The sequence below is a fragment of the Sitophilus oryzae genome, unplaced genomic scaffold (assembly GCF_002938485.1).
Source record: "Sitophilus oryzae breed Bouriz unplaced genomic scaffold, Soryzae_2.0 scaffold_1318_pilon_pilon, whole genome shotgun sequence".
In the NCBI taxonomy this organism is placed as follows: Eukaryota; Metazoa; Arthropoda; class Insecta; order Coleoptera; family Curculionidae; genus Sitophilus; species Sitophilus oryzae.
The window spans coordinates 1,348,178-1,373,728 of NW_022145969.1; the positions used below are offsets into that span (position 1 = coordinate 1,348,178).

Below are 25,551 nucleotides of genomic sequence, written 5' to 3' on the forward strand. Positions count from 1 at the left end.
CAGTGAATCAATAAAAACCAGTGAATCATTATATCAATTAATTTTTCCATGGTATGGCGGAAAAAAAATCACTAACTAGTCATTTAGATGATGATGGGATACCTAGAATTAATTAAGATGTGAAGGTCTCAGATTGTTCTAAACGACCTTGGGACTATAAGAAAGTTCCTACCGGTTATCATAGAATCTATAATTATTGTCAAAGCGAATTTGATTCCACAAATCAAATAATAAATAAAATGCAATTGTTACTAGATATTAAGGCTGTAGTTATTATATAATTTTGAAAAATTAAGAAAAAATCTCATTTATACAATTAACACTCGATTGGTATTGTAAAACTAGTCTTTAAAGAGTCCTTGATCATCCCAATGACCTTGACAAATACAAACGGCCCTCGAAAACAGCAAACAGAGCGGTATGCCCTTTTAGTTGCCGTTCCATTCAGGAATTCCCTAAAATAATCTATATCTTATTTTTTCACGCTATTTTTCTCTGGTATTGTACCGAAAAATATATTTATTCTAGAAATTTTTTATTCTGTTTGGTCTCATTTGAACGAATAAGCATTCAGTACAATTTTTTATTAGTTAAACAAATTTTGGGAAAAGAAAATGTTTACAATCCGGCAATGCCGGATAGTATGGATCTTGTTCCTGTTGCATTCGAAAGTCGAATGCGACGTTGTCACTTTTAACTGTCAGGATAATAATAAAAGTTTATTTTTCTCTCTCAAAACTATTAAACAAATAATTAAAAAGTTGTAAATAGCAGAATTATTAACTAATGATTCGTTGTTAGCAAATGATTATTAGAAGTTCCATTAATGCAAAAAAGTCGAAATAATTCTGTTTCCTGGTTCACACTTGTGATTTATATTAAATATATTATTGTAAATTCGGAAAGTTATTACTAGTCGTAATACAACATAATATGTATTAGTTTATTTTCAAGGAGTTTTTCTTAATATCCTTAATAACTAGGAATGGAAGTATATACGACCAGATATACCAATGCGTAGTGCTAGATGATTACTAATGATTGATTTGTGTCTGTTAAATTAGCGTGGGGTACTCGAATAAAAAGTTATGAAGATAAATATGTTTAAGTAAATCGGATATTTTTAAAAATACGGTTAAGCACTGGCAACACGAAATTTTACGCCAACTTTTCAATCGTATTATCGGGTTAAGCCGGCTTCTGATTGGCTGGCGTGTCAATAGCCCCATTGCGCATGGGGCTTTGCCTATGACAATTGATATTGCCAGAGAAAAAGTGTCGGGAGCTGATATCGCGATATTGAATCAGCTCATCATCGTTTTGTTTATTCGCGTAGTACTTGTCTTATAATGGTTATAAGCGTTTTATTATCTTAAACTAATCCTACAAAGAGGTTTCTAATTATCCCTGATACATTCCCGGTTTGTCCTAGATTGTTCCAGAGGTAGATATTAAAATTCAAAGCATGTTTTCTGGACTCACCAACCAAGTCAGCTCTTGGATGGGCAGCGTTAAAGGGGACACTGAAGAAAAGGTACCGACCCCTACTGAAGACAGCAACACACTTCTTGGACAAGAAACTAAAGAGGGAATGTAAGTATTTTGACCTATTTCCACCCTCTAGAACGCGCCGATTATCTAAGCTAGTTTTTTTTTTTAAATTAATTGCGCATATATTTGTAAACAAATAGTTATTTAACGACCAGAAAAATATGTTCATTTTTGGAAGTGTCTGGCTGACTTGAAACGCGCTAATTAAAAATCATTAAAATGATTTGAGTTGCGTTATGTTGGGCATAAAAAATTCAAATTCCGCGTTTGCTAAAACCACCGCTGTCTCTTTTGGGCAATATAACTTCGACATTATTCCAAAAGCCCATCCAAAGCTTTTACAGGGTTCTTTAAAGGGCAACATTTAATTAACTTGTCTGGAAATTGTGTACAGTAGACATAATATCAATTTAAGATAATCTGATTTTTTTTATCAAATCAGCTATTTCAACATAATCATTTATGTAGATTATTTAGTATTCTTTTTCAGGTATTAGTATATAAGTTATATATGGATATATTTAAAAATTAGTATATTTATTTTGATTGGAATTGATGTGGACTCTAATGAAAAATACCCGTTACAGTAGCCCCACGAAAAATACGGGGGGCGGTCGTTTGGAGATGTTTTCAAACGTCAAAAATCAGATCGAGGGTATAGGAGGCTGGTTAGGGTCTAGCATACCGAAACTGCGTAAAGGTGAGCACGGAGAAGGTGGTAACCCAGATGCCGTGGGTCACGAGAACCCAGCTGCTGATACGGGATCACCTACCAACGTCGATCCCGTCAAAGAACCTCGAGATGACGATGACAATTCGAGGTAACTTTGGGTTCATCCTTGTCAAAATCATGAAATCGAAAATTCGAAATGTTTCATGAATTTGTTTGATGTAAATGGTTGAAAAATCTACGAAAGGAATGAAATTTGAGCTTTTTTGTTTCGGATTTTCGAGTTTCGTGAGTTTAACTTGTGGAAATAGTGTCCAAAAAAACCTAATGTAGGAATTTTAGTGCTACCGGAGGAGCCGACTCTGGACCTCAGTCTCTGGCTGAGTCCCTCACTGAGGAAAATAAAGAAGGTCAATTCGGAAATGGTAGGTTAACTGTTGATGTTGTATGCATCTGTAGGCAACTCTTTCTGTCTGCTATTTCCTCGAACTAGAGAACTACTTCTTATAAACGTAAAATCTTATAGATCAAATAGGTGGTTGGCTCTATTTTATTGTGCTTAGTAACAGTGCTCTATCTGTGTTCATGTCTTAATGATAATTTCGAGTAAATCTGAATTGTTTCTGCATTACAGTACAAAGTAAAGCGCTAGCCGGCGCAAAATCTTTTGGGAATTTTTTGTATTCCGCTGTTAACAAAGCTGGAAAAACTGTCACAGAGGCTGGCTCCAAAATCCACGTTATCAATGTAAGTATAACGTTCAATTCGATTATGGATTAAAACAATAGGTTGTTTGCCAGAATATCTTAGGGGAATTTAGTAAAGAGCAGGAAGCGTTTGTGAAGAACAAAGCCAATGCGAGTTCCACAGCTGTGCCGCCGTGGGTAGGATGTGCGAATGAAGAGAACCTCAAAGAAGAGTGTTTGAGTCTCTCTACTGACAGGAGGTAAATAGAAAAACTAACTGGAGAGACACCAAAACAACCATTCTCTTCGAAATTTTTCAGGAATTTTGTCAGAGCTCCTCCCGCGGGTGTCGACTTTCAATTCGACTATGAAGTTTCTTATCCTGTAGCAATGGCTATAATGGAGCAAGACCCTAATCTGGAGAAGATGCGTTATGAACTCGTGCCTAAAATGTTTGTATCTATCAATTTTATCGAAAAATCGGACTTACTGAATTTTTTTAGCATTCCAGAGGAAGATTTTTGGAAAAATTACTTCTATCGAGTTAGTCTAATTTGTCAAGCCTATGAACTCTCATTTATGTCTAGAGAAGGCGATAGCAATGCTGCTACAAACACTTCTTCAGTGCAACCTATAGGTAACGTTTGTAATAATAACTCTAAATATATTAGTTTTAAAAGCCGATGTATATATTTAATCGAATTTTATTTGGTTTTGCACTACCACCCTTTCATTGTAGGTAGATTTTTATTTGTTTTTGTTTTTCTTTATTAAGTAGATAAGACTGAAAAAGAGCATGAATTTGTATCTGATACGCTAATAGCAAATAAAGAAGATATTGACGAAGTACAAGAAGGCATGAAAAAACTTGCTTTAGGATCGAAACCCTTGAATGGTAAGTTACCCTGTGCTCTTCCTTCTTTCTTGATTTAAACGTTATATAACAGCTGTCAAAATAGTATTTGCTATTTCTAATAAAAAGTCATGATCATAAAAGAAACTCTTATATTTTTCATGGCTTTCTTAATGAGTACCTATTTATTATTCTTTGGTTTTCTTAGCATCACTTCATTGGCTTCTTCTTTTTGGTTATTTGCTTCGATTAGTTTATGACAAAAAAGAGATAAAATGATGTGTTAGTTTCCTGTTTAATTTTTTTCTCAGCCTAAAAGAAGATCAACGTTACATTTGCTTCCCCCACTAGCCCTCTAAATAAAACCTATTATTTTTAATTTATTTTTAAGAGTTATTTTTCGTTTCGAGTCCTTATCCCGGAGATTTTATATATATTTTCCTCTTTTTTCTTAATTTTTGTATTCTAAACCCTTACTCTATTTTGCTTTATCCAAAGTATTAATATAAATGTAATATAATTGTATTAATTAATAAGATATGATAATGCTGAAAAAATAATTTACTAGTTTTCTAATATGTGTTAGGCAAGAAAATAAATAGCTTGCAGTTATACTTGTGCAAATATTTTAGACATATCTTAAAATATAATAAGACATCAACATTAGTGGCGTAGCTAGGTCAGCCTGGATTGCATAAATTTAAATGGCATCATAGTATATTATTTGTTTCAGATATAGAACTTCTCTCTTTTTTGAGGCACAATATTCCCCTACTATTAGCTACGCCAATCATTAAATTTTAGAAAAAAATAACTCGATTTTTTCTTAAATATATTTCATTTATTTGCACAAGTTAGATTTCCTAATACGAGTTACAGAGCCTTTTCTTTATAGTAAGACAATACAGAGAAAAAAAAATGAATTAAATAAGATGCATGTTATTATTTTGAAACTTGCAGTGCTACTTTTTGTGTGGACCTTTTAAATGCTTTTTATGTCTCTTTTATTTTCAACTGGATGACTAAATACGACGTCAATAAAAAACACCATTTTATATATGTACGATGTGTTTGAGGAATTTTGCCCTTTACTAACATATATTACCAGGCGCTCAGACATGTCTTGGAGCAGGAAACTATCACCCTGAGCATCTGGATAATATTTACTGCAAAGAAAGAAATCCGAATGGTTAACTTAAAATTTCATTCATTTTTGGACGATTTTTGTTTGTTTCTTTTTTTATTTCTTTATTTTTGTGTTTATCCTTCCCTTTCTGTCGCATAGAAGAAGACTGGGAAAAAGAACTAGAAGCCGAACTTCAGGATTATGAATTGGTGAGTGACGCAAAGGACAACAATATAGACAAGGAAATTGAGGATATGCTGAATGAAGAGACGGATTTGAAGTAATGTAATTTTTTCAGGCTATAAGCATTCTTTTTTGACTGATTACCATAAGATTTGTTTACTCTAGTCATCTAGGTTTGGTTAAATCTACACTATCTTTATTTTTGTATTAATTAATAAGATGTTTTGTTTTTGTTGACTATGGCCTAGAGGAAGATGAAAATATTTATTTTTAAAAATAAAAGACACTGGAAGTGTGTAAGTCTTAAGCACCGTTTTAAAAATGATACTAATAAAATAAGCTGTATCATTATTATCTTCTCCAACAGTACTTTTTATTCTTCAAGTATTTTTTTTATTTTTCTCTAAACGTCACGTTTGCACAAGACTTACTTTATTAACATTCCGGTAAAAATAATTCTGTAAACAGTAAGTATTCTATTACAGCCATCTAGTGTTTTCAATGTGATAAAAACGGCACTTTAAAGGTCTACAAATTAATATAAAGAAATATATTGGATTGTGAGCTATTTTCTCGATATATTTTGCAAATAAAAAACTTAGGTACAAGAGAGGAATAGTATTATAAAATAATTATAATATATGTCGTGATTATTCTATAAAAAATGTAAAATATATTCTAAATGTAAATCTGTTGTCAGACTTATATAATTATAAGTAAATACCCACTAGTTATTTATTAAATTTTATTCTGCATGTAAAACTGAGAAATCGGCAAGTCTGTACTCAGTTTAATCTATGTAAATTGAACACGAAATAGAAAAAGCGTATTGGAACTTCTGTGTGTAAAAGACACAAAGAAGTGTATATTAAAGTTTTTTCTAATATATCCTAGTTCTCGACCGCTTAAATGTGTGCTGTATTTAATTTTAATTTCTATATTTGTAATATGATTTTTATATTTTGTGTTCCGTTTTCCTCTGTTTAATTATTACTCAAAAATGTAAAATATTATAAAAAGATTTAACTACATTTGGTTCATATAACCATTTAATGAGGTTAAATAGCGGACATTTTGATTGATTCCTTAATCATTTCAATGTTTGCATTATTAGAATTTAGAGATTGTAGCTTTTCAATGTTTAAAGCATGTTTCCTTCTCTATTTACGTAATTGTTATAAAGTAAATACTTTAAATTGTTAAAATAAATGTAGTTGTGCCCATCACACTGGTGTTTTATTTATTCATCTTAGGAATCGCCAAAGTTAAACAAAATCTTATTTTACTATAGGAATTACACGAATAACAGAAATTGGTACGCCTTTGGTAGAAATTAATCGAAACAATTAAAGATGAAGTGAATTGACACGCCTCTGGAATATTCGCGTTTATCTCCCTCTACTGGAAGTATAGGAGGTACTACTTTATCGACATTGTCGGCTTTTCAAATTTATAGGTATATATCTCACATATTTTCTCGAGTAAAAAATTCTAGTTTTGAATCACATCTGAATTAAAATATTTTTAACAGTTTATGTTTTTTACACGTACATTTCATATATCCAAAACATTAATATGGGCTTTGGATTTTAAATGTAATATAAATATATATGGTGTTCTAATTTCTTTGTGCGTAAATGTGGCAACAGGGCTATATGACTTCCAATTCAATTCAAACATGATTTATCTCCCTCTACTGGAAGTATAGGAGGTACTACTTTATCGACATTGTCGGCTTTTCAAATTTATAGGTATATATCTCACATATTTTCTCGAGTAAAAAATTCTAGTTTTGAATCACATCTGAATTAAAATATTGGTAAAGGTGTGGATCCGGTGGCTGACCTTGAAGCCCATATTTGCTGAATTTGATCATCGATACTACGCAAGCGCACATCGTCGAGGTTGCCAAATTGCAGTTTATTTTCGAATTATTTGAAGTTGAAAATTTTTTTTTGAGTGTTAATCAATAATAATACAAATTCTATAATTAATTTTATAATTTCAGATTTATCTTGATATCTAAAATTAAGGAATGATATATAAAATTGAATATATAAAATTGTAATAATAATAAAACATTTATTTATATATTTACATTAGAATTAAAAATTATCATTTACTGATTTTTTCTTAATGCTTTTAAACTTATTAGAATTATTTTATTTCTTTCAAGTTATTTAATTTCTAGTTATTTACAGGCAACAATAGTTTTGATTATATATATTGATGTATTGAAGTACTACCATGACGAGTCTTATAGAACAATACACGTCAATGGGAGATAGAGGTAACATTTTACCTATAATGTTACTAATATAATATACTTTGATTATAATGTTGGTATCATAATTTCTTAAAAATATCAAGTTGGTGGATTAATAGCAATTTTAGACATATATTTTATCGAAGAGTTGTGGTGATAAGACTAAAATAAGCTTTATGTTTTATCTTTTTCTCTTTAGAAGGGTTTGTGTCGTAGACTCTACAATATTTAATATCGTATACTTTGATATTCTTTTCTTAATTTACTGTAATTTCTTGTTTCCTATAATGCCAAATCTTGACAATATGGTGAAGGTTGAGTTTTGATCTTATTAGTTTTATACCTGTGTTTATACAAGGCCAAATTAAGACTTAGTTTGTGATTTATATTAAGATCTTTCTTATATTTGTTATGTCTTAATCTTAATACTATATTATGCTTTGTCTGGAAAATAAATGTTAAAATATCTTAATTTTGCATATCCTATTCCTTCCTTCCATTAGGAAAAAAATGGTTTATAAATCATATATGCTAAGAAAATCACATAAATTAGGTGTAAGAATAGAGAAATCTTAAGGTAGCAGAAAAATTAATGCAATATATGTATAAGCAGATTAAACAAGGTAACTGTTAATGTTGCTGAAGCTGATTCTACCATTTTAATTACGGAGGCTAAAAGGCCTTTTAAATTAAGGCCTCCGTAGTTTTGATGGAATGTTAAAAAAAACTATTATGAACATGATATGGAGCAAAAAAGAAAAAACTTGGACACATCCTTTTTAAACGTAGCATAATAATCTAGAGCAATTAGATTAATTATAGGAATCTAGAGTTTTATTTCTATTTAATTTTATTGACTATGAAAATACATAATAAGCGTTCACGTGTTGTGCGAAATATTAAAATAATAACATAAATAATATACCGCGTACTATGATTGAAAAAAAATAGCGTCAGTGATGACTATGAAATGAAGATCGCTGTAATTTTATATGAGAAATGTCCTTTATCGTCATTTCCCAGCCAACTGGACGCCGTTTTTTCGATCATACGGTATATATTGACAAAAAAACACTGAAAAGCACATATTTGTTTTCTACTGAAAATAATTCCAAAATAACTCACAATCTGGCAACATCGAAGATGTGCGCATGCGTAGTGTCTGTGACTATATGCAGCAAAAACTCGTTTCAAGGTCAGCCACCGGATCCACACCATTACCAAAATATTTTTAACAGTTTATGTTTTTTACACGTACATTTCGTATATCCAAAACATTAATATGGGCTTTGGATTTTAAATGTAATATAAATATATATGGTGTTCGAATTTCTTTGTGCGTAAATGTGGCAACAGGGCTATATGACTTTCAATTCAATTCAAACTTCAATCATTTCAAATCGAGTGAAGGGAAGAAACCGTTGATTTGTCTGCTCCATACTCCATAGTTCTTGCATTTTTTGCTAGTTTTGTTTTGTACATTTAAAAAGTAAGTTAATAAATACACGTGTGAAGCTCTTTAAGTATTTTATCTCATTTTGTTTGTAGCATGACTTCTACTAACATTCACATTGGAATTAACGAGAGAAAGTCCAGCAGAGTTCTAAGGGCTCCTGGCGGAGGTCATACGGATATATTTGGGACAAGGGACAACGGAAATGAAATTTTAACACCAAACAAGCGAAAGAACCACCCTTCTTCATCCATTGGATCTTGTTTTAATATGAGTGAGGAGACAAAAGGAACAAAGACTGAACAAGTAACAAACGGTGAAACAGACAATCCAACAGAATCAAATCAACAGCCAGAGAATCAACAACTTAAGGTAGATGAGACTGATGAAAACAAAGCACCAATTGAAACTAAAGAAAAAGAACAAGAACAAAAGGAAATTGAAAAAGCCATTCCACAAACAAAACGTGTTCGCGTCCCTCCTGGCGGTTTCTCATCTGGATTTTGGTAATTAATATACAAAACAATCTTAAGTCTTAATCATACTCTTCTATCTTCAATGATTTTCTAAATATTTTTTGAATTATATAGATGTATTTGTTTAAACACAAATGCTCCATCTAATTTAAAACACCTAGGCTGCATCAAACCAAAAATATTTATTATTTTAACGAAAAACCAAGTAAAGTAGTGTGAGCAATGTGATGTGTGATTTTATCATTTATAACTTTTTTTCATTCCATGTAATTCTGTTTATTGTAAGAAGATTAATTTACCAGGTAGTGTGAATTATATTGTTTCATTGAAACGAGAAAATTAATTATACAAGACCAATAACTTTAATTCTTGTTGATTGTAATTTTTAATAAACTTTTTATAATAATCCTATGAGACTTTTATTTATTTCTTTTGTCTATTATTAGAATATATAATCCTTGCATGCATCCTGTTTGATAATGTAGTAATTCCAACAAAATGAGTCACAGAGAACTGAAACAATGTAATCTTATCACCATTAAATAAAAAAAGTCAATGCTTCCTTTAAATGACAATTATAGTAAGTTTATTGACTTGTTTATGGTATGAATAGATATTGCATATTAATAATGAATTATTTGATAAAAACTGACGTCTATTTCTGAATAATTGTATATATCCTTCGTTAATTCTGGGATTAAAAAGAAATTTATCATAATTAAAAAAATAATTTTTGTTTCCATAATATTACAAAGAATTACCAGTCATTAATACTTAGAAAAATAAGTAGGTTCAGAAAATAAATAAAAAACAACATAATATGTGTTAATGTTTATTGATTTCAAATTCAAATGAGGCAAATACATCTCGATATACAATATTATAGGAGTGAAAACTGAATATATTGAATGAGAGTCCCTAAAGTAATTTTAAATTCATTAACAGAACAATAAAATCCCAAACAAATAAACAACTATAAATTGTTAGAAAAGGCCCCAGAAAAATGAAATCAATCTACAATGAAGTAAAAATGAAAATCAGCAGATCAGAATTGCCACGATATTTTTCATAGCATCTAAAACCACCTAAGAAAAGTCCTTTGACAGCTTAAGGGCTAATATGTTATATTACAATTCTATGTCTTTAAAGTTAATACAAAAGCTCCACTTAGTTAAATACAAACAACATAAAGCCATAGAAGGAATATTAAAATGTAGCAAGGACTGTAGCATTCACTTTAGTGTTGCAATGTGTATATTATTACTGGTTTTGAATTACTTTTAATACATGCAGTGTTTAATATAAACTTCTTTGTCAGACAACACTATGATGAATGTCCTGTCAAAAGACAAAACTACAACTAGCAGGGAGGAAAATGATTATAGTGAAAGACACTTCCATGTTTGGAAAATCAATTCTGAACTACTGTGCCAATTTCGTTTTAGGTTGGTCCTGAACTTAAACGAAATTCGGTGGGCACTTAGTACAAAGTGCCAAAGCAATAACCAGGAATTATGTATATATGAAATCATTTCATACATCTTAATATGTTAAATGACATCACATAGATAAAGGATTACATAATAATTCTAAGTTATTCACATAATACTATGTAATCATGACATATTCTCTTATTTTGTTTTGACATGGCCACATGGAACTCCTAGCAGTCAAATAAATCTGTACCAATGAAAGAAAGACATAAAAACTAACAAATATGTACACATATATTAACTCTGATATAACTGGAAACGCTTTATAATAAATAAGTCCAACTCTATTCATCAAAATCTTATAAGATTCATTGGTATAGTCTACATTGACATAATAAATGGCTTGTTATACCTTAAATATTTCAGAAAAGCATTTTTAGGTCTAACCAGTCACAATAACAAAAATAAACTTCTATTTCTATTAGTTTAATAATTTTTACTGATCCTTGTGGTATTATAGATTTTGAAAATTGAACCCCCTTACTATGATTTACAAAATCCGGCGTTTATAGAGAAAAAAATATATTCTGGAATTCTAAATAAACCACGCGATTTAAAACCAAATAAGGTATCGTAGGGTAACTGGAACTCGGGGTATCTGGGACATACAACATTATTGTATGTTGTTTAATCGTTCTTGAAACAGTTTATATTCTCTTTTCGTAACGCTATCTATCTATAGCAAGTTGAAACGTTTATTTAAATTCCTCAATATAGCGATGGTACCGCATGGTGTGTAAATGATGTTTTGTTTCTGTTCTCAAAAAAATCGGCGCTCACTGAAATTTAGGCAAAAACATTTTTGGAACTTGGTAAAATTTGATTCTATGCGATGTTAAATAAACAATAAATCTCTTCACTTTTAAGTTTGTTTTTGGCCTATTTATAAGAACGATATTTAGAGTTTAGTCCCAGTTTCCCCAAAGATCTGTGAAATAAGGGGCATCTGGGATTTTTGCCTCGGGGCAACTGGGAGCTTATAATCCCAGTAACTAGAAAAACTAAAAAAAAAATTGTCTTTCAAACGCATAAATTTGAAAACATGAAAAATAAATAGAAAAAATAATTATTAAAAATAATATTTATAATAATATATTATATTTTATAATTATTAATAATAATTATTAATTTTGGGGATACAATTAATAAAAATATATAATAAATATATGACTAGAACCGACCCAGTATACCTATATATATGCTGTAACAAACCGGTCGTAATCAGGGTTCGGAAAACTACATGTTACTTTTAAAAACTACATAAACTACAATACATGTAGTTAATGTTGTTTATGTAGAGGGTGTAGTTTATGTAACCTATGTATGTAACTTTCAAATATTAAAGGTTTGAGGTGAAGTTATAATAAGTTGAAGCTTTAAAAACACATAATGTATTTAAGAAAACAGAAGAAATATGGCTTTAAATATAATATTTACATCATATTATCTCTATTACACCTCATTCAAATGAAAATTATTCATAATATCAATACATAGTTTATTAACGTAGTTTTCATGTAGTTAATGAACGGGAAAGGACGTAGTTTTTGAAGAAAAACTACACGTAGTTAATCAGGTAAATTATGTCTTAATTAACTACTTCCGAACCCTGGTCGTAATATAGACAGGATGCGCCCCCACCTTGCGGGGAACTGGGACACTATGTATCAACATTTATAAAAAAATAAACACAACCCTTTAACTGAATGCAAGTAAACCCGTTACTACAAAGATAAAAGTTGTAAAATATGATCCCTGTTACCCTACCTTACCTTAAAATCTTTTGTTAAAAAGCTTTTCTGAGATATGTAAACATTCCATTTAAAATCTGTAGAGTTCATATTTAGAGGAAAATAAAAAGTATGACAAAACGCTAAAAATTTTAGGAGCAACTTGTTACATATTCTCAGGATATTTACATAGTGCTTTTTGTTACTTAATCTCAAATTTAACTAGATTTATTTGCGAGATGTCGGAATTTTAAAAACTGCATCAGAGTCAAGAATACTAACAGCGAATACATTTATTTTTAGACACATTTTTAAAAATACATCGACATTAATACTTTGTCGAAAAAATGGGATTAAGTGACATCTGCACTATCGGCACGCAAAAAATACTAAAATAACACGCGAAAAAAAGACGATATATCCTGAGAATAGGGAACAAGTTTGAAAAAAGTAACCACCGCATCGTTTAATCGTTATTTTGCGAGTTGGCGTCTTTATTTGGGGCTATGTCGAGGCCCAATTCAGACAAAACTTTGAGAGCTTCCAGAGCAGCCTTCTCGTGGGAGTTTTCAATGCTTGGACCTTCACCGTGACACACCTGAGGCGGATTGGTTGTTAAGGACACCAGTGTTAAATACATCTCGTGATTAGCCTTAGGGAAATCAGAAAAATGAACCTGAAACAAAGATATAGCAATATTAAGTTGACTAACCCTGAAATGAACGCAACATATTTTTTTCAAATGATGACTACCTGAATATTCATCAACTGTGCTAAATATAAGAGCTGATCCTTTGACCGAACGCCAGAAGGCGGGTTCTTTAGCTGAGTGGGCTGGACAGGCTTTGGGGGCTCCATGTTGTCGATCTTTGGCTTGCTGAAACCGGCGTTCTGTTCAGTGACAAGAAGAACTCCCGGTACGAGCTGGCGCCCTCCGCTCCCACCTATGTTCTGAGCCGGTTGAGGATCGTGTTTCTCTTCGACAAAGGTCACTTTCCTGTTCTTATCACTCTGGTTCAAGCCTTGTTCATCTTTGTTTTTCGCTTGTAATGGTTTCGTATTGTTGTAACCGAGCTCTGCAAGAAGTGCATCAGCTGCATTACGTTTGGCCACCTATATTAAAGGAAAAAAAAATTACTTTATATAGAACAGCGGGAATAATAAAGTACCTTTTTATTTGGACCGACTCCGGAGCAAGAATGACCATTCACAGAAGCTTCTATGACGAACTCCCTACGACGAGGTGCTCCACGTTCCTCTAAAACTGTATAAACTGGCTCTCTTTCTTTATTTGCTTGTTGGATCTGGATTAACCGCGATATCGGATTTATTTCATCCGTCGTTTCGGAGGGCTTGTCCATATTAACCTGCTTATATAAAGGTAATGATATGACTTAATTTTAAAATAGGTTTCAGTGTCATTCGCCTAAGATTTTTTGGCAAAATTATTACTTATATGTAAGACGAATGGATCTGACAAATTGGTAAAAAAAAACAAGTATTCTTTGAATTTTGAAACTACCAAAAATAAGTCATACTTTGATGAGATTTCTGGTTTTCTTCTTGTTTGTGATGCGTTTGCGCTTTATTTGTGTGAGGCTATTCATGTTAGGCAATGGTGGCAGCTTGGATAGTTCCTCCAGCATTCTTTCAGCAGCTTTCTTCTTCGAAATCTTCTTTCCATTTCCTTCACCATCAGCCACGAAGTTCCCCACTCTGCACTGCGTGGCAAACACTTTCATATGAGGCGGACCCTAGGAAATGTAATAAGCATAATTTTATTCGGATTTTCAGAGACTGGTATGCTTTAGTGTCATACTTTTTCGCTGAGAACTTCGAAGATGACGTTCAAATTGCGTTTCAAGGCAATTTCGTACACCAATGAAATGGGCGATTTTAATTCCGAGTTGAGGTCATTGGGTAAACTGCTTGCTGTTTGGTCACTTATTTGCCCATTCTCATTGGTGCTGTCAGTACCATCCACCCCACCCAATTGCTTGATGTGGTCGATGGCTTTTGAAGCAGCGTCGTGCCTAGCAGCTTGAACTGTAGCGCCGTGCCCTGTAAAATAGTACCATTACTTCGACTAGGACCAAACATTCCAGCTCTTTAATAGCTTTAAATCATTGTTAAGTTTCAGACCACGCAATATCGATAAAGAAACAAAGGCGAAAAGTGTGGGAAACATGAACAGAAAAGGTAAATTACCAAATTGAGTACCTGGGTACTCTCGCTCGCCTACACGCAACCGCACGGTGTAAGGATCTCCCTGGCTGTGGTGAGGAACCCCCGGTCTATACTGACCATAGTAGCGGTTGTCATATGAGTAGCCTCTGATGTTTCGCCGCGTATCATAGCCATACCTCGGTTGGGCCTGTGGATAATTCAAACTGTGTCTTGGAAAATAGCCTGGCTGATTCAGATAACCCTAAAATAAAACTTTTGATTCCAGGCCAGAAACAAAAATATAACAAAAAAAATGTTTAAACAAAATCTTGAAAATTCCCTCCCTCAAATAGGAACTAAAATTGGCAAACCTGATGTGATGGAGCTCCGCTCTCTACAACATACACTGCTCTTTCACCTCTCTTCATGGCCAGGGCATTTAGTTCCACAGTAGGAGTGACTACACCAGGGTTAGACTGTCGATTGCCAGATCTATTAATGATTGTTTTGGCTGGTGGATGCTTCAGTTCAGTCTTGGTCAATGCTTTAGCAGCGGCTGAGTGTTGAGCTTTTTTGATGCTGGGCCCTTCTGCTTCATATTCTTCCTTTCCAAGTTTTAAGGTTACTGTGAAAGTCTTTTTGTGTGCTGGGCCCTGTTCTCCAGTCAGACGATACTGATGTTGAATTTTATTGAACCTTGCTGAACAAAAGAATCTTATATTAACCATATTAAGAAATCAGAAAAATGCATTTTATTATTTTTAAATAAGGCTAAATTATTTTGTTTATTATGACTTAAACCTACCTAATTCATTTACCAAGCACATGGGCGTTTTTTCTTTTATGTTTGCCAAAGGGGGATTAGGTGCAGAAGAAGTATTAGTGTTTGGACTATTGTGGGTCATTTGGGGTTGATCTTGAGTATTTGGGTGTTGTTGCTGTTGAGGGTGTTGCTGATGATCTGCATCTTAAAATAGAAATGAACTATTTAATATGTACATTACTACTAACAAATGCGCACACATACATTAAAAAATAAATTCGTGTATAATTTAGATTCAGTTAAGACAAAAAGTTCATTTAAATGACGACTCACCGCTTTGTTGTGTATGTTGTGGTGGTTGTGTAGGGGCAGCTTCATAATGGTAAACTTGGGGCTGTTGCTGCATTGGCTTTGGTTGAGATTGTAGCTGCTGTGGAATTGAAGTAGTTGTTATCAAGGCCGGTCCAGGACCAGGAGGCATCGATACAAGTACCCCTAAGTTAAAATAACATTATGACAAACCATAAATTGGAAATAGCAAATGTTAATGTCTAATTAATTATTATAAAACATAGGACATGAACTGTCAACTTTTCTAATACATAATTGAACAGTAGATTAACATTACCAAATATATAAACATATACATACCGGGAGCCATAATCATGGGAGTTCTTTGATTAGGGGGTGGTCCCATTTGCTGCATCCCCATCCTTGAAAAAATATCAGAGGCCATTATAATTAATTGAAAAAGGAAATGAGAAATATCAGTGTATCATTCAAGTACCTTGGATTCCTTTGCATACCGTTTTGATTCATGTGATGTTCCTGAAGCATGATATGTTAAATAAAAAAATTAAAAGAATAGAATATTCTAATTTGTTCAAATATCACTTTGGGAGTACACCTTAAAAACCGGTGTCAACTGAATGTAAGATAGAAATTGAAAAAGGACTTAGTAGTGTTTTTAATATTTTCTAACAGCAGTTGATATTTTTTAACCAAACACCACTACTAAATCTTTTACGTTCGTTGGCAAACAATAAAGAAAATTCAGTAACTAACATGCGGCCATGTTAGAATAGAAACGACGACGGCGGATTTTAATATCAAACAGAGATGACAAATCAACATATATAATATAGCTCTCTCTTTTCCACGTGTAGGGATACATAGGGACATTTGAACTACACCTTTCATTTTAGCTGGGATGTATTTAGAACATGCGCACCATGAAAAATTAATATTCCCTGAAAAAAACTTTCATGAAAGCGCTTGCGCCATTTTATTTGCATAAAAACGCACACCATTATTACCCCAGTAAGTTAATTACTTCTAAATCATAATATATCTTCAGACTCTAGGATAATCTACAAATGTCTTTTTATTTGCACTTTAAGCTTTATTCAACGTATACTACAAAGCAGTAATGTTCAAATAAAAATTTGGTTCTAAAATTAATACATAATTATCGCCATATTGTGACGTCATAAATCTAGGCTAAATTTTATTTCCACACTCTGTATTTTGTGATAATTTTTTTAAAATATATCGTCTTTAAGCAAGTTTACATTTTTTAAGGGTTTGGAAATGGTGCTGTTGAATGTTAACAAGAAGAAAAACCAAAATAATTTTTTAAAATTAAAATAATTTTAGTGAAACTGTAGGGACAAAATGGCAATAGCATTATTAAGTTGGCAACTTGTTAGTAACTTTCCACCATTATGTTGGCTTGGTATTAAAACGACAAGTTTTTGTATATTTTGGCATGTAAAAGTAGTTTTAAATCGTTTTGAATCAGTGTTTTTGCAAATAAAATTATAGAACACTAACAAATGATTAAAGTGGGATGTGTAGTGCATGTGAATTGCTTTGAAACGCCAAGTGTCCGATTTGAAGTTTAACCAAACACCAAAAAAGCCGGGATATTCAAGAACAAGAACAAAGTTTATAGGTTTTGTTTAGAACATTATTTGGTTTCAAAACATTACGTTCATAATATGTGTGTTAAACCCTTCAAGCGGAGTTGTACATGAAGGGAAAAACTATCATTAATGAAAATACCCAGTTAAAGAATGATTATTCATTTGTTGTAAATTTCCTTAGTACACCACTGGTATCATGGAGGTAGATAGTATAGACAGTACCATGGATAATTCTGCTTCCATTCCTAATAATGCAGTAGCAAATGAACCTGTTAATTTAAACGTGGGAGACACTGGGGAAAATAAAGATTTTGATTCTTACCCTGATATGGTTAGTAGTATGGACACAGAAGAATTAAAACATTCAGATGTTACACCTTCTAATGGAGAATCTGAATCATTAGATCGGATACCATCTGATTTAGCTCAAGCTATAGAACCAATGCAAAACTCTACTACCGAGACTCATTTGGAGTCAAACTTAAATATTATAGAAAATCAGAATAATGAAAATCTTGAACGAGATAATGAATTGATGGAAGCTGAAAGTATAGAACAGCCAACTCCACCAAGTAATAATTTAATGGAACCAGATATGACAAATCAACCATTAGATAGTACGCCAAATAATAATGAGGATGACAAAACTAAAAATAATTGTATTGATGTATCAATTAATGTATCAAAACCTGATACATCAAGTCAGCTTTTGGATGGAGCTAATTCAGAAAGTAAAGGACATAATTCTATACAAGAGCCATTAGTTGAAAACACTACAGAGGAAGGTATGGCTTGTACAAGTAATGCTATACTAGAACCATTAGCTGAAATCACTACAGGAGAAGATTTAGAGTGTACAGGAAATGCTCTAGAAGAACCATTAGTTAAAAACTCTACAGAGGATGGTATAGATGGTACAAGCAATGCTATAAAGACGCCATTAGCTGAAAACACTACAGAGGAAGGTATAGATTGTACAAGTAATGCTATACAAGAACCATTAGCTGAAAACAATACAAAGGAAGGTATAGATTGTATAAGTAATGCTATACAAGAGCCATTAGCTGAAAACATTACAGAGGAAGGTATAGATTGTACAAGTAATGCTACACAAGAGCCATTAGCTGAAAACATTACTGAGGAAGGTATAGATTGTACAAGTAATGCTAAGCCATTAGCTGAAGACACTACAAAGGAAGGTGTGGATTGTACAAATAATGTAAATGATGGCAATGGTGGCACTAAAGAGAATATAGAAGGAAATATACATCCTATTGATGCAGAGAATACTGAAAAACTACCTTCTACAGAATTAGTTAATGAAGAAGCAACGAGTGAGAAAATTTCTGATGCAGAAATTAATGAAAAAGAGGTGGATGTAAAAACTGCTGAACAGGAAATAGAAAAACCTTCAGAAGAGGAGAAAGTAAATGATAATGATGCAAACATTTCCAAGCCTGCTTGTAGCGATAAAGATGTATCTGTTGATCGGGTACCTCAAGCAGAGGAGGTTTTGGAGAATTGTGAAGATAAAAGTGTTTCTGCTGAAAGCTCGAAGCATACTGAACAGGCTACTAAACCCTCTGAACCTTCTGAAAAAGAAACACCAAAATCTAATGATACTAGTTCAAAACTTAATAACTCTCTAAATGAGGACCTAAGCGTCTGTGATCAAATAGAGTTTGCACAAGTTAATTTTGATTCTAACATACAAGAAACTGAAAAGGTGATTGAAAAAGGAATTAGTAAAGGTATATGGTAACTACTTTAAATAGTTCAGTTAATGTTTATTCTTTTTTTATACATGCAGGAAATGAACTTGATCCTATTGCTTCAACATCAGATGTGCTTGCTACTTTAGAAAGTAGTCAAGGAGCTGATGAAGAAATAACCATTATTCCAGATAGTGAGAGAGAAATTACAGAGGTAAAGTTACAAGTTGGTAAGTTTTATGTGCTTGTGTGTGTATTAATTTTCTATTAATTTTTAGGCTGAAAAACAAGCTGCATCATCGCTACCAACATTAAAAGATATTTCAGATAAAAGTAAGCAGCCAGATGCGACAGATGAAAATACGGAATTTACAGAAAGTGAATTAAAAATTTACAAATATGAAAAAGAAGATCTGAAAAATTGTTGTGAATGTCATTTGGTAAGTTTTTTCTTTATAATAATAAAAAAAATCAAATTAAAAATAAAATCTGTATTTCTAAATTGGTACCTACTTACATAGTTTTACAGCTTTTTTATAAAATACAATTGAAAGAAAAATAAAAAAAATAAAAGAATTTCTTAGAAAACATAAACCATTGGAATTTTGCAGTCACTGCAGTCTTATTCAGTTGTAGGACAATATAAATAATATAATTAAATACAGAGTGGTCCAAGTTGTATTTGTAAAAATTCGGCAGCATATTCTGCAGATGAAAATAAGTAAAAAAGTTTGTGTAAATTTAAAACGCTTCGTTTCAGAGATGCAGGGTGTAGAAGTTTTATTTGTATTTCAGTTTTTTCTAAATAATTTCTGAACTAACGCCGATATTTGGATGAAAATTGGTGTCTGGGTGTTTTTTGTATATGCTGCCGAAATTTTCCGAATACAGTAATGACCACCCTGTATATATACAGGGTGAGTCTTAAATAGTAAGTGCAAATATTTTTAGGGTTAGTATGTTTCGGCCCCAGAAACACGTCTATGAGGTTTTTTTCGCGAAAAAAAAATTGGAAATTTTGAATTTATTTGTTTTTGGATTTTTTTTTCATTTTTAGTTAAAAAACATAATTTTTATAATATGGCGACATAGGTAGTATATTAAATTTACAAGAAAGAAAACCCTGAAAAGATCCAGTGGTTTTCAAGTTAAGCGAATTTTTTTTTTTATATTCAAAGTAAAATATCTGTTATTTTGGACTTATTTGAAAAATGGTAAAGAGAAAGTTTGTTTCTTTTATCGAGGTCTATCAGCCCTGAAAATATTTGTACTTATTTAAGACTCACCCGGTATAATACATTATACAGGGTGATTTTATATGTATACACCGTTTTCATTTAAATAATCATTTAAATGAAAACGGTGTATTTTTTTACCTTTTACAATTTTTTGTTTTAAATAACATTATATTTATATTTCTGATTTTTAACTACTATTATATTTATACCATATATTAAATATAAATAAATGGAGCATAGGGCTTCAATAAATGCTCTCCAGCAGGTTCGGTCGTTTGCAATTGAATTGACATCTCCCCATGATCAGTTTACTGATTCAATCTTCTTTTTAATTCCTTTGCCATAGTGTATCTTGATAATCAGTTCTTCTAGTACCTTGTGGGTATCACTCAATAGTCAGCGTTGTTGTTGCTGCTTCACCATGTGTGACCATTCCACCTCCATTTTCTCAGTTTGATCCCATGATACACCTGCCTCTGGTTGGTTAAGCTCCATAAATCCTCATTCCTGGTTTTATTTGGTCAAAATATTCCTACAATTTTTCGCAGACAGCGGTTTATGAATACTTGGAGTTTGTTAGAGTGTCATTTTCTATTGAATAAAGTAGAAAAAATACCGAGGCTGAATACTCCAATCCTAATCATCATATAGGTACTAACATACCAAATCTCGTTTTTTATCGGGAAAAACAAAAAAACGAGGTTACTTTTAATAATAATAATAATAATTTTGAGAAACACCCTGTATAATAATAGATTAGACGCAAAAATGTCTACTATCACTGAACTACATTTCATTTGACACTACTACTGTCAAATGAAATGTCACACTAATCTCTAAAATAAAGAAAAAATAAAAAATCTTTCTCGAAATAAATAAATAAATAAAAAAAATAAAAATAATATTTTAATATCTGTAGTCTTTATTATCAGAACGAATCTTATGTTAATATACCAACCAATTTACCATACCTTTATTTACTGGTAATTTTCTTCAATTAAATATTTGAATATGTTGCAGGAAAAGACAGCAAAGTACCATTTCTCAAATCAAGAGCAACAAGTTACATATATTTGTGATGATAAATGCTTAAATGCTTTTAAAGGGCATATTAATAAAAAAGTTACCATGGTCACAGATGAGGGAGGAGGATTAAGAGTAAAAAATTTCATGGAGGGACCGCCTGAAGAACCACTCTCTTTAGCATTTGTAAGAAAATGCGCCTCGTGCAGTAGAATTACAGATGATATTGAGACAAATTTAACATGGGAAATTATGGATTTCTGCAACGAATTATGTCTCTCAAAATACCAGAAGATGATTGGTTCCAAATGTGCAAGTTGTGTAGGAGATGTAAAATCTACATCTCTCGGAAAGTATTGTGTGCGTTTTGGGAATGACATCCGCCAGTTTTGTACTAGTTCTTGTTTGGAGCAATATAAGAAGGGTCTTAAGGTCTGTTCTTATTGTCAACAAGACATGTCTAATGGACCAGATGGTTTTTTGGCTCCTGTAGGTGAAAAGGGCCAATTTAAAGATTTCTGTTCAAAGAGTTGCATGGAAAAGTATGATATCATGACAAATGACAGACCTCCTAATGTCCCATCTGGTACTATTTGTTCAGTGTGTAAAACAGAAAAAAATATTACCATTGAATTTGAACACGAGGGCTCTCCAAATTACTTTTGTGGTGAGCCATGTTTTGTTGCTTTTGCATTTGTAAATAAAACTAGCCCTGGTAAATGTGCTATGTGTCGTAGACATTTTAACAAATCAATTTTGGAGAAACATACTATGTATTACGATAATGTGCAGTACAGCTTTTGTTCCAATAGTTGTGAAAATATTTACATAATAGCACACAGGAAAATTGTACCATGTAGTTGGTGTAAAGTGAAGAAATATAATTTTGATATGATTAAAAAATATTCAAAGACAGCCCCAGTCATAAACATGTGTAGTATTAACTGTCTTAGTTTATACCAAGTGTCCCTGAATGCAGTTAGTGCAAAGCCCACTCAATGTCATTACTGTCAGAACTCAGCTCATCCAGCATATCACTTAACAATGTCAGATGCAACAATGAGAAATTTTTGCTCATATGCTTGTGTTATGAATTTCCAGAATCAGTACCCTAAGCAAATTACTCTTAATAATTTAACAGACCCTATTCCAGCTGGAGTACCTCAAAAGACGAAAAAGAATTCAGTGACTGTTGAAAATGGTAAATACACATTTTTTAATTAATGTTTACAGAGATAATATTACACTGTTCAATTTTTAGTAGTGTCCACAGTAAATGAAAGTATTCCTCAGCTTCCAGTAATATCAAGTGTTCACAGTTTAGCCAGCACTAATGGAACATCGACTCCACCTCTTCTACCTCCAGGATTAACACCTATTCCTTCCACTAGATTAACTCGATCAAAAACCACAACAGGTTGCACAATTCAACAACCAGCAGTCCAAACTGTACAAAATATTGAGTTGCCTGTCCAGGTACAAATTAAGCAGCATTACATAGTGAAAGAGAAGCCCAGTGTTGATCAAAGAAACGTAGCTATCATGTGTGCTCCTAGGAGAGTTGTTAGAGGTAAAAATCTTTTTTTGTTTGAAATTAAAAATTTATATGAAATTTTTGTATAGGAACACAGGCAACGCCAACGATGGTGGATGTTGGAATTCAAACAGAAAAAGAGGAAATCAAGAAAATTCTAATTCCAGTGCCTGTACCTATTTATGTACCATCGCCGTGTCATATGTTCGCAGCTCCTGTACCATTTCCAGTACCATTTCCACTGCCAATTCCTATCCCCATATTCATACCTACCACTAGAAATAGTGCAGCTGGTATAATGAAAGAAATAAAGGTATTGTTACTGACCTTCTCTTAACCCATTTCTCGTGAACATATATTTTTTATTTTACAGAAAATTCAAGTTAAAATACCCACTGATCCATATGAAGCTGAATTACTTATGATGGCTGAAATGGTAGCTGAGGAAAAGAAAGAAGAAAATACAGATTCAGAGAGTGATATTGATGATACAACAGCAGATGACGGAGGAAACTATAGCCCAGAACCAGTTGATGCTACAAATACTTTTGGCGATGATATGTTACAAATGGCACTCAAAATGGCTACAGGTAAAATTCACAGATATTTTATAATATTTTTTAACTTATTTTTATAAATTACTTGGCATTTTCAGAATTAGATGAGCCAGCTGTCGATCTTGAAGGAGCCCTAACTGCCAATACAATAACAGCTCCTCAGGGTGGTCATCCAGATGGTCACCCCACCGAAGAAAGCGTGGACGATCCCCAACCCATGCATCCCCACCATAATATGATGGAGAGATCCCCAATGAGGGGAAGAAAGAGGGGCATGCGCGGAACCCCACGAGGGGGACAGTCAAAAAGAGGCCGAAGGATGTCGCATCAGCAGGTTGACATGCCCATGATGCAGCCTGTTCAAGCGGCAGCACCTCCAGAGCCTCAAGAAAAACCAGACGCCAATATGTGTTTGAAGGTATAATTTTTAAAACTAACTTTACCAACATAGGCATATATTTTTTATTTTTAGTATACTTTTGGTGTGAACGCTTGGAAGCAGTGGGTGACGACCAAAAACGCAGAACTCGAAAAGTCTTCGCGCCTAGTCAAACTTTTCAAGACGGAAATACTTCAGCTAACATCGGACGAACTGAATTACTCCCTCTGCCTGTTTGTTAAAGAAGTGCGGAAACCGAACGGCCAGGAATATGCCCCTGACACAATATATTATCTGTGCCTGGGCATACAGCAGTATCTGTTCGAGAACGGCAGGATAGATAACATATTTTGCGACGTTTACTATGAAAAATTCACGGATTGTTTGGACGAAGTGGCTAAGAAATTCTCGGTTTTGTATAACGATTCTCAGTATATTGTTACAAGAGTTGAAGAGGAACATCTTTGGGAGAGCAAACAGTTGGGAGCTCATTCGCCGCATGTACTCTTGAGCACTCTTATGTTCTTCAATACAAAACATTTCAATTTAACGGTATAATTTGATTAAATATTTTTTATTACGACTAGTAAAATTATTTCCTTTTTAAGAGCGTGGACGAGCATATGCAGCTATCTTTCTCTCACATAATGAAACACTGGAAAAGAAACCCTAACCAGCCAGGTGCAAGCAAAGTTCCAGGTTCTAGGAACGTGTTATTAAGGTTCTATCCTCCTCAATCGGCCATCCGTAAGTTATTGCCCCGAAGATCGAGAAATGTTCTAATATTATCAATTTGTTTAAATTTTAGAGAATAATCAGAGGAAAAAGAAAGTATATGAGCAGCAAGAAAATGAGGAGAACCCTCTGAGATGCCCCGTCAAGCTGTACGAGTTTTATTTGTCAAAATGGTAAGATATATTATTTATTTAGATATTTAAATAGAACAAATATTGTTTTTTAGTCCTGAGAGCGTAAAAACAAGGAACGATGTTTTCTATCTTCAGCCCGAAAGATCTTGTGTACCGGACAGCCCTGTATGGTATTCCACCATGCCATTACCAAAAGAAGCGCTCGAGAAAATGTTACATCGAGTAAAGATGGTAAAAGAGATAAATGTTGCTCTACTTACTAGTTAAATACTTCTTATCTTAACGATTTCTTTTATTAATGTTAAGCCATCACCCCTGGTTTTGTATAAATGTACTAAAATAGTAGATATTTGTTAAGGAACTTTATCCTTTTTCTTGTATTTTAATTAAGATTAAATGTACTAGAATAAATTGATGATCGTATTTTTGTTTAGGATAGTATTTAAAAACTGTATATTTCCTTTGATTATTTATACAGGGTGTGTCAAAAAACGTGCCATCTCTCGTGGGGAGGTTCCTCACGTAAAAAAGATTTATTTTTCATAGAAACATATGTAGGTCTGATTAAGCTTTATTTCGTAGCTACAGGAAGTTAGTCTTAATTTCTTTTTCGATTTATTATAATTTTCTTCCAAGCTCTTAGCGATTCTAATGATATTTCGCAAAAAAAACATGTGCGCCACTGACTTTTTTCATTTGTTAGTAAAATTGTATTTAATGCCGATTAAAAGTTGTGTCTTGATATTTTGTGGATTTCTATCTACTGGATGAGATAAATGGAATTTTATTAATCACAATTAATAAAATTAACAAATTATTTATTTAATCTATTTTATTTTTAAGTTTTATCAAAATTTATAAAACTGATGTTCGGTGCTATCTACAGCATATTCATTCA

The 25,551-nt window shown here is 32.6% G+C and overlaps 4 protein-coding genes across 14 annotated transcripts; 3 read left to right on the top strand and 1 right to left on the bottom strand.

The window, feature by feature from the left end:
• Positions 1 to 1,169: 1,169 nt before the first annotated feature.
• On the top strand, positions 1,170 to 6,296 carry LOC115875094 (synapse-associated protein of 47 kDa). Of its 3 annotated transcripts, none has more exons than XM_030890472.1 (9): positions 1,170 to 1,593; positions 2,139 to 2,372; positions 2,555 to 2,646; positions 2,856 to 2,968; positions 3,022 to 3,167; positions 3,228 to 3,359; positions 3,411 to 3,544; positions 3,683 to 3,802; positions 5,046 to 6,296. In XM_030890472.1, exons 1-9 carry the CDS (start codon positions 1,466 to 1,468, stop codon positions 5,168 to 5,170), a joined length of 1,224 nt encoding a protein of 407 aa, XP_030746332.1. In that variant the 5' UTR covers positions 1,170 to 1,465; the 3' UTR covers positions 5,171 to 6,296. The 3 variants fall into 3 exon arrangements, with proteins under 3 accessions (XP_030746332.1, XP_030746333.1, XP_030746334.1); XM_030890473.1 differs by having other exon boundaries at positions 3,686 to 3,802; XM_030890474.1 differs by having other exon boundaries at positions 2,564 to 2,646.
• Positions 6,297 to 8,581: 2,285 nt separating this feature from the next.
• Positions 8,582 to 9,673, top strand: LOC115875096. The gene is made up of 2 exons (XM_030890475.1): positions 8,582 to 8,824; positions 8,884 to 9,673. The coding sequence occupies exon 2, from the start codon at positions 8,885 to 8,887 to the stop codon at positions 9,296 to 9,298; it is 414 nt and encodes a 137-aa protein (XP_030746335.1). The 5' UTR covers positions 8,582 to 8,824; position 8,884; the 3' UTR covers positions 9,299 to 9,673.
• Positions 9,674 to 12,692: 3,019 nt separating this feature from the next.
• LOC115875097 (double-stranded RNA-binding protein Staufen homolog 2-like) lies at positions 12,693 to 16,546 on the bottom strand. Of its 8 annotated transcripts, none has more exons than XM_030890483.1 (11): positions 16,204 to 16,546; positions 16,068 to 16,129; positions 15,750 to 15,911; positions 15,459 to 15,620; positions 15,025 to 15,353; positions 14,696 to 14,861; positions 14,307 to 14,548; positions 14,026 to 14,241; positions 13,657 to 13,857; positions 13,241 to 13,600; positions 12,693 to 13,163 (listed from the first exon to the last, which is right to left on the bottom strand). In XM_030890483.1, exons 1-11 carry the CDS (start codon positions 16,251 to 16,253, stop codon positions 12,954 to 12,956), a joined length of 2,160 nt encoding a protein of 719 aa, XP_030746343.1. In that variant the 5' UTR covers positions 16,254 to 16,546; the 3' UTR covers positions 12,693 to 12,953. The 8 variants fall into 8 exon arrangements, with proteins under 8 accessions (XP_030746343.1, XP_030746338.1, XP_030746342.1 ...); XM_030890478.1 differs by having other exon boundaries at positions 14,696 to 14,915; positions 15,459 to 15,614; positions 16,204 to 16,545; XM_030890482.1 differs by having other exon boundaries at positions 14,307 to 14,533; positions 14,708 to 14,915; positions 16,204 to 16,545.
• A 173-nt stretch (positions 16,547 to 16,719) lies between these two features.
• On the top strand, positions 16,720 to 25,068 carry LOC115875098 (zinc finger MYM-type protein 4). 2 transcript variants are annotated; one of them, XM_030890485.1, is made up of 12 exons: positions 16,720 to 19,092; positions 19,152 to 19,267; positions 19,332 to 19,493; positions 21,312 to 22,515; positions 22,579 to 22,884; positions 22,938 to 23,161; positions 23,222 to 23,438; positions 23,504 to 23,823; positions 23,878 to 24,336; positions 24,393 to 24,531; positions 24,593 to 24,692; positions 24,746 to 25,068. In XM_030890485.1, exons 1-12 carry the CDS (start codon positions 17,538 to 17,540, stop codon positions 24,918 to 24,920), a joined length of 4,977 nt encoding a protein of 1,658 aa, XP_030746345.1. In that variant the 5' UTR covers positions 16,720 to 17,537; the 3' UTR covers positions 24,921 to 25,068. The 2 variants fall into 2 exon arrangements, with proteins under 2 accessions (XP_030746345.1, XP_030746344.1); XM_030890484.1 differs by having other exon boundaries at positions 16,722 to 19,092; positions 22,576 to 22,884.
• The last annotated feature ends 483 nt before the right edge of the window (positions 25,069 to 25,551 follow it).

Bases quoted from the DNA above. Each gene is read 5' to 3' on its own strand.
- LOC115875094 (XM_030890472.1), top strand. From the start codon at position 1,466: ATGTTTTCTGGACTCACCAACCAAGTCAGCTCTTGGATGGGCAGCGTT. The intron at 1,594-2,138 runs GTAAGTATTTTG...TACCCGTTACAG, and splicing joins CAAGAAACTAAAGAGGGAAT to TAGCCCCACGAAAAATACGG. The intron at 2,969-3,021 runs GTAAGTATAACG...GTTGTTTGCCAG, and splicing joins CCAAAATCCACGTTATCAAT to AATATCTTAGGGGAATTTAG.
- LOC115875096 (XM_030890475.1), top strand. From the start codon at position 8,885: ATGACTTCTACTAACATTCACATTGGAATTAACGAGAGAAAGTCCAGC.
- LOC115875097 (XM_030890476.1), bottom strand. From the start codon at position 16,253: ATGCTTCAGGAACATCACATGAATCAAAACGGTATGCAAAGGAATCCA. The intron at 14,549-14,695 runs GTAATTTACCTT...ACTATTTTACAG, and splicing joins GTACCCAGGTACTCAATTTG to GGCACGGCGCTACAGTTCAA. The intron at 14,242-14,306 runs GTATGACACTAA...TACATTTCCTAG, and splicing joins TCGAAGTTCTCAGCGAAAAA to GGTCCGCCTCATATGAAAGT.
- LOC115875098 (XM_030890484.1), top strand. From the start codon at position 17,538: ATGGAGGTAGATAGTATAGACAGTACCATGGATAATTCTGCTTCCATT. The intron at 19,494-21,311 runs GTAAGTTTTTTC...AATATGTTGCAG, and splicing joins ATTGTTGTGAATGTCATTTG to GAAAAGACAGCAAAGTACCA. The intron at 23,439-23,503 runs GTAAAATTCACA...TGGCATTTTCAG, and splicing joins GGCACTCAAAATGGCTACAG to AATTAGATGAGCCAGCTGTC.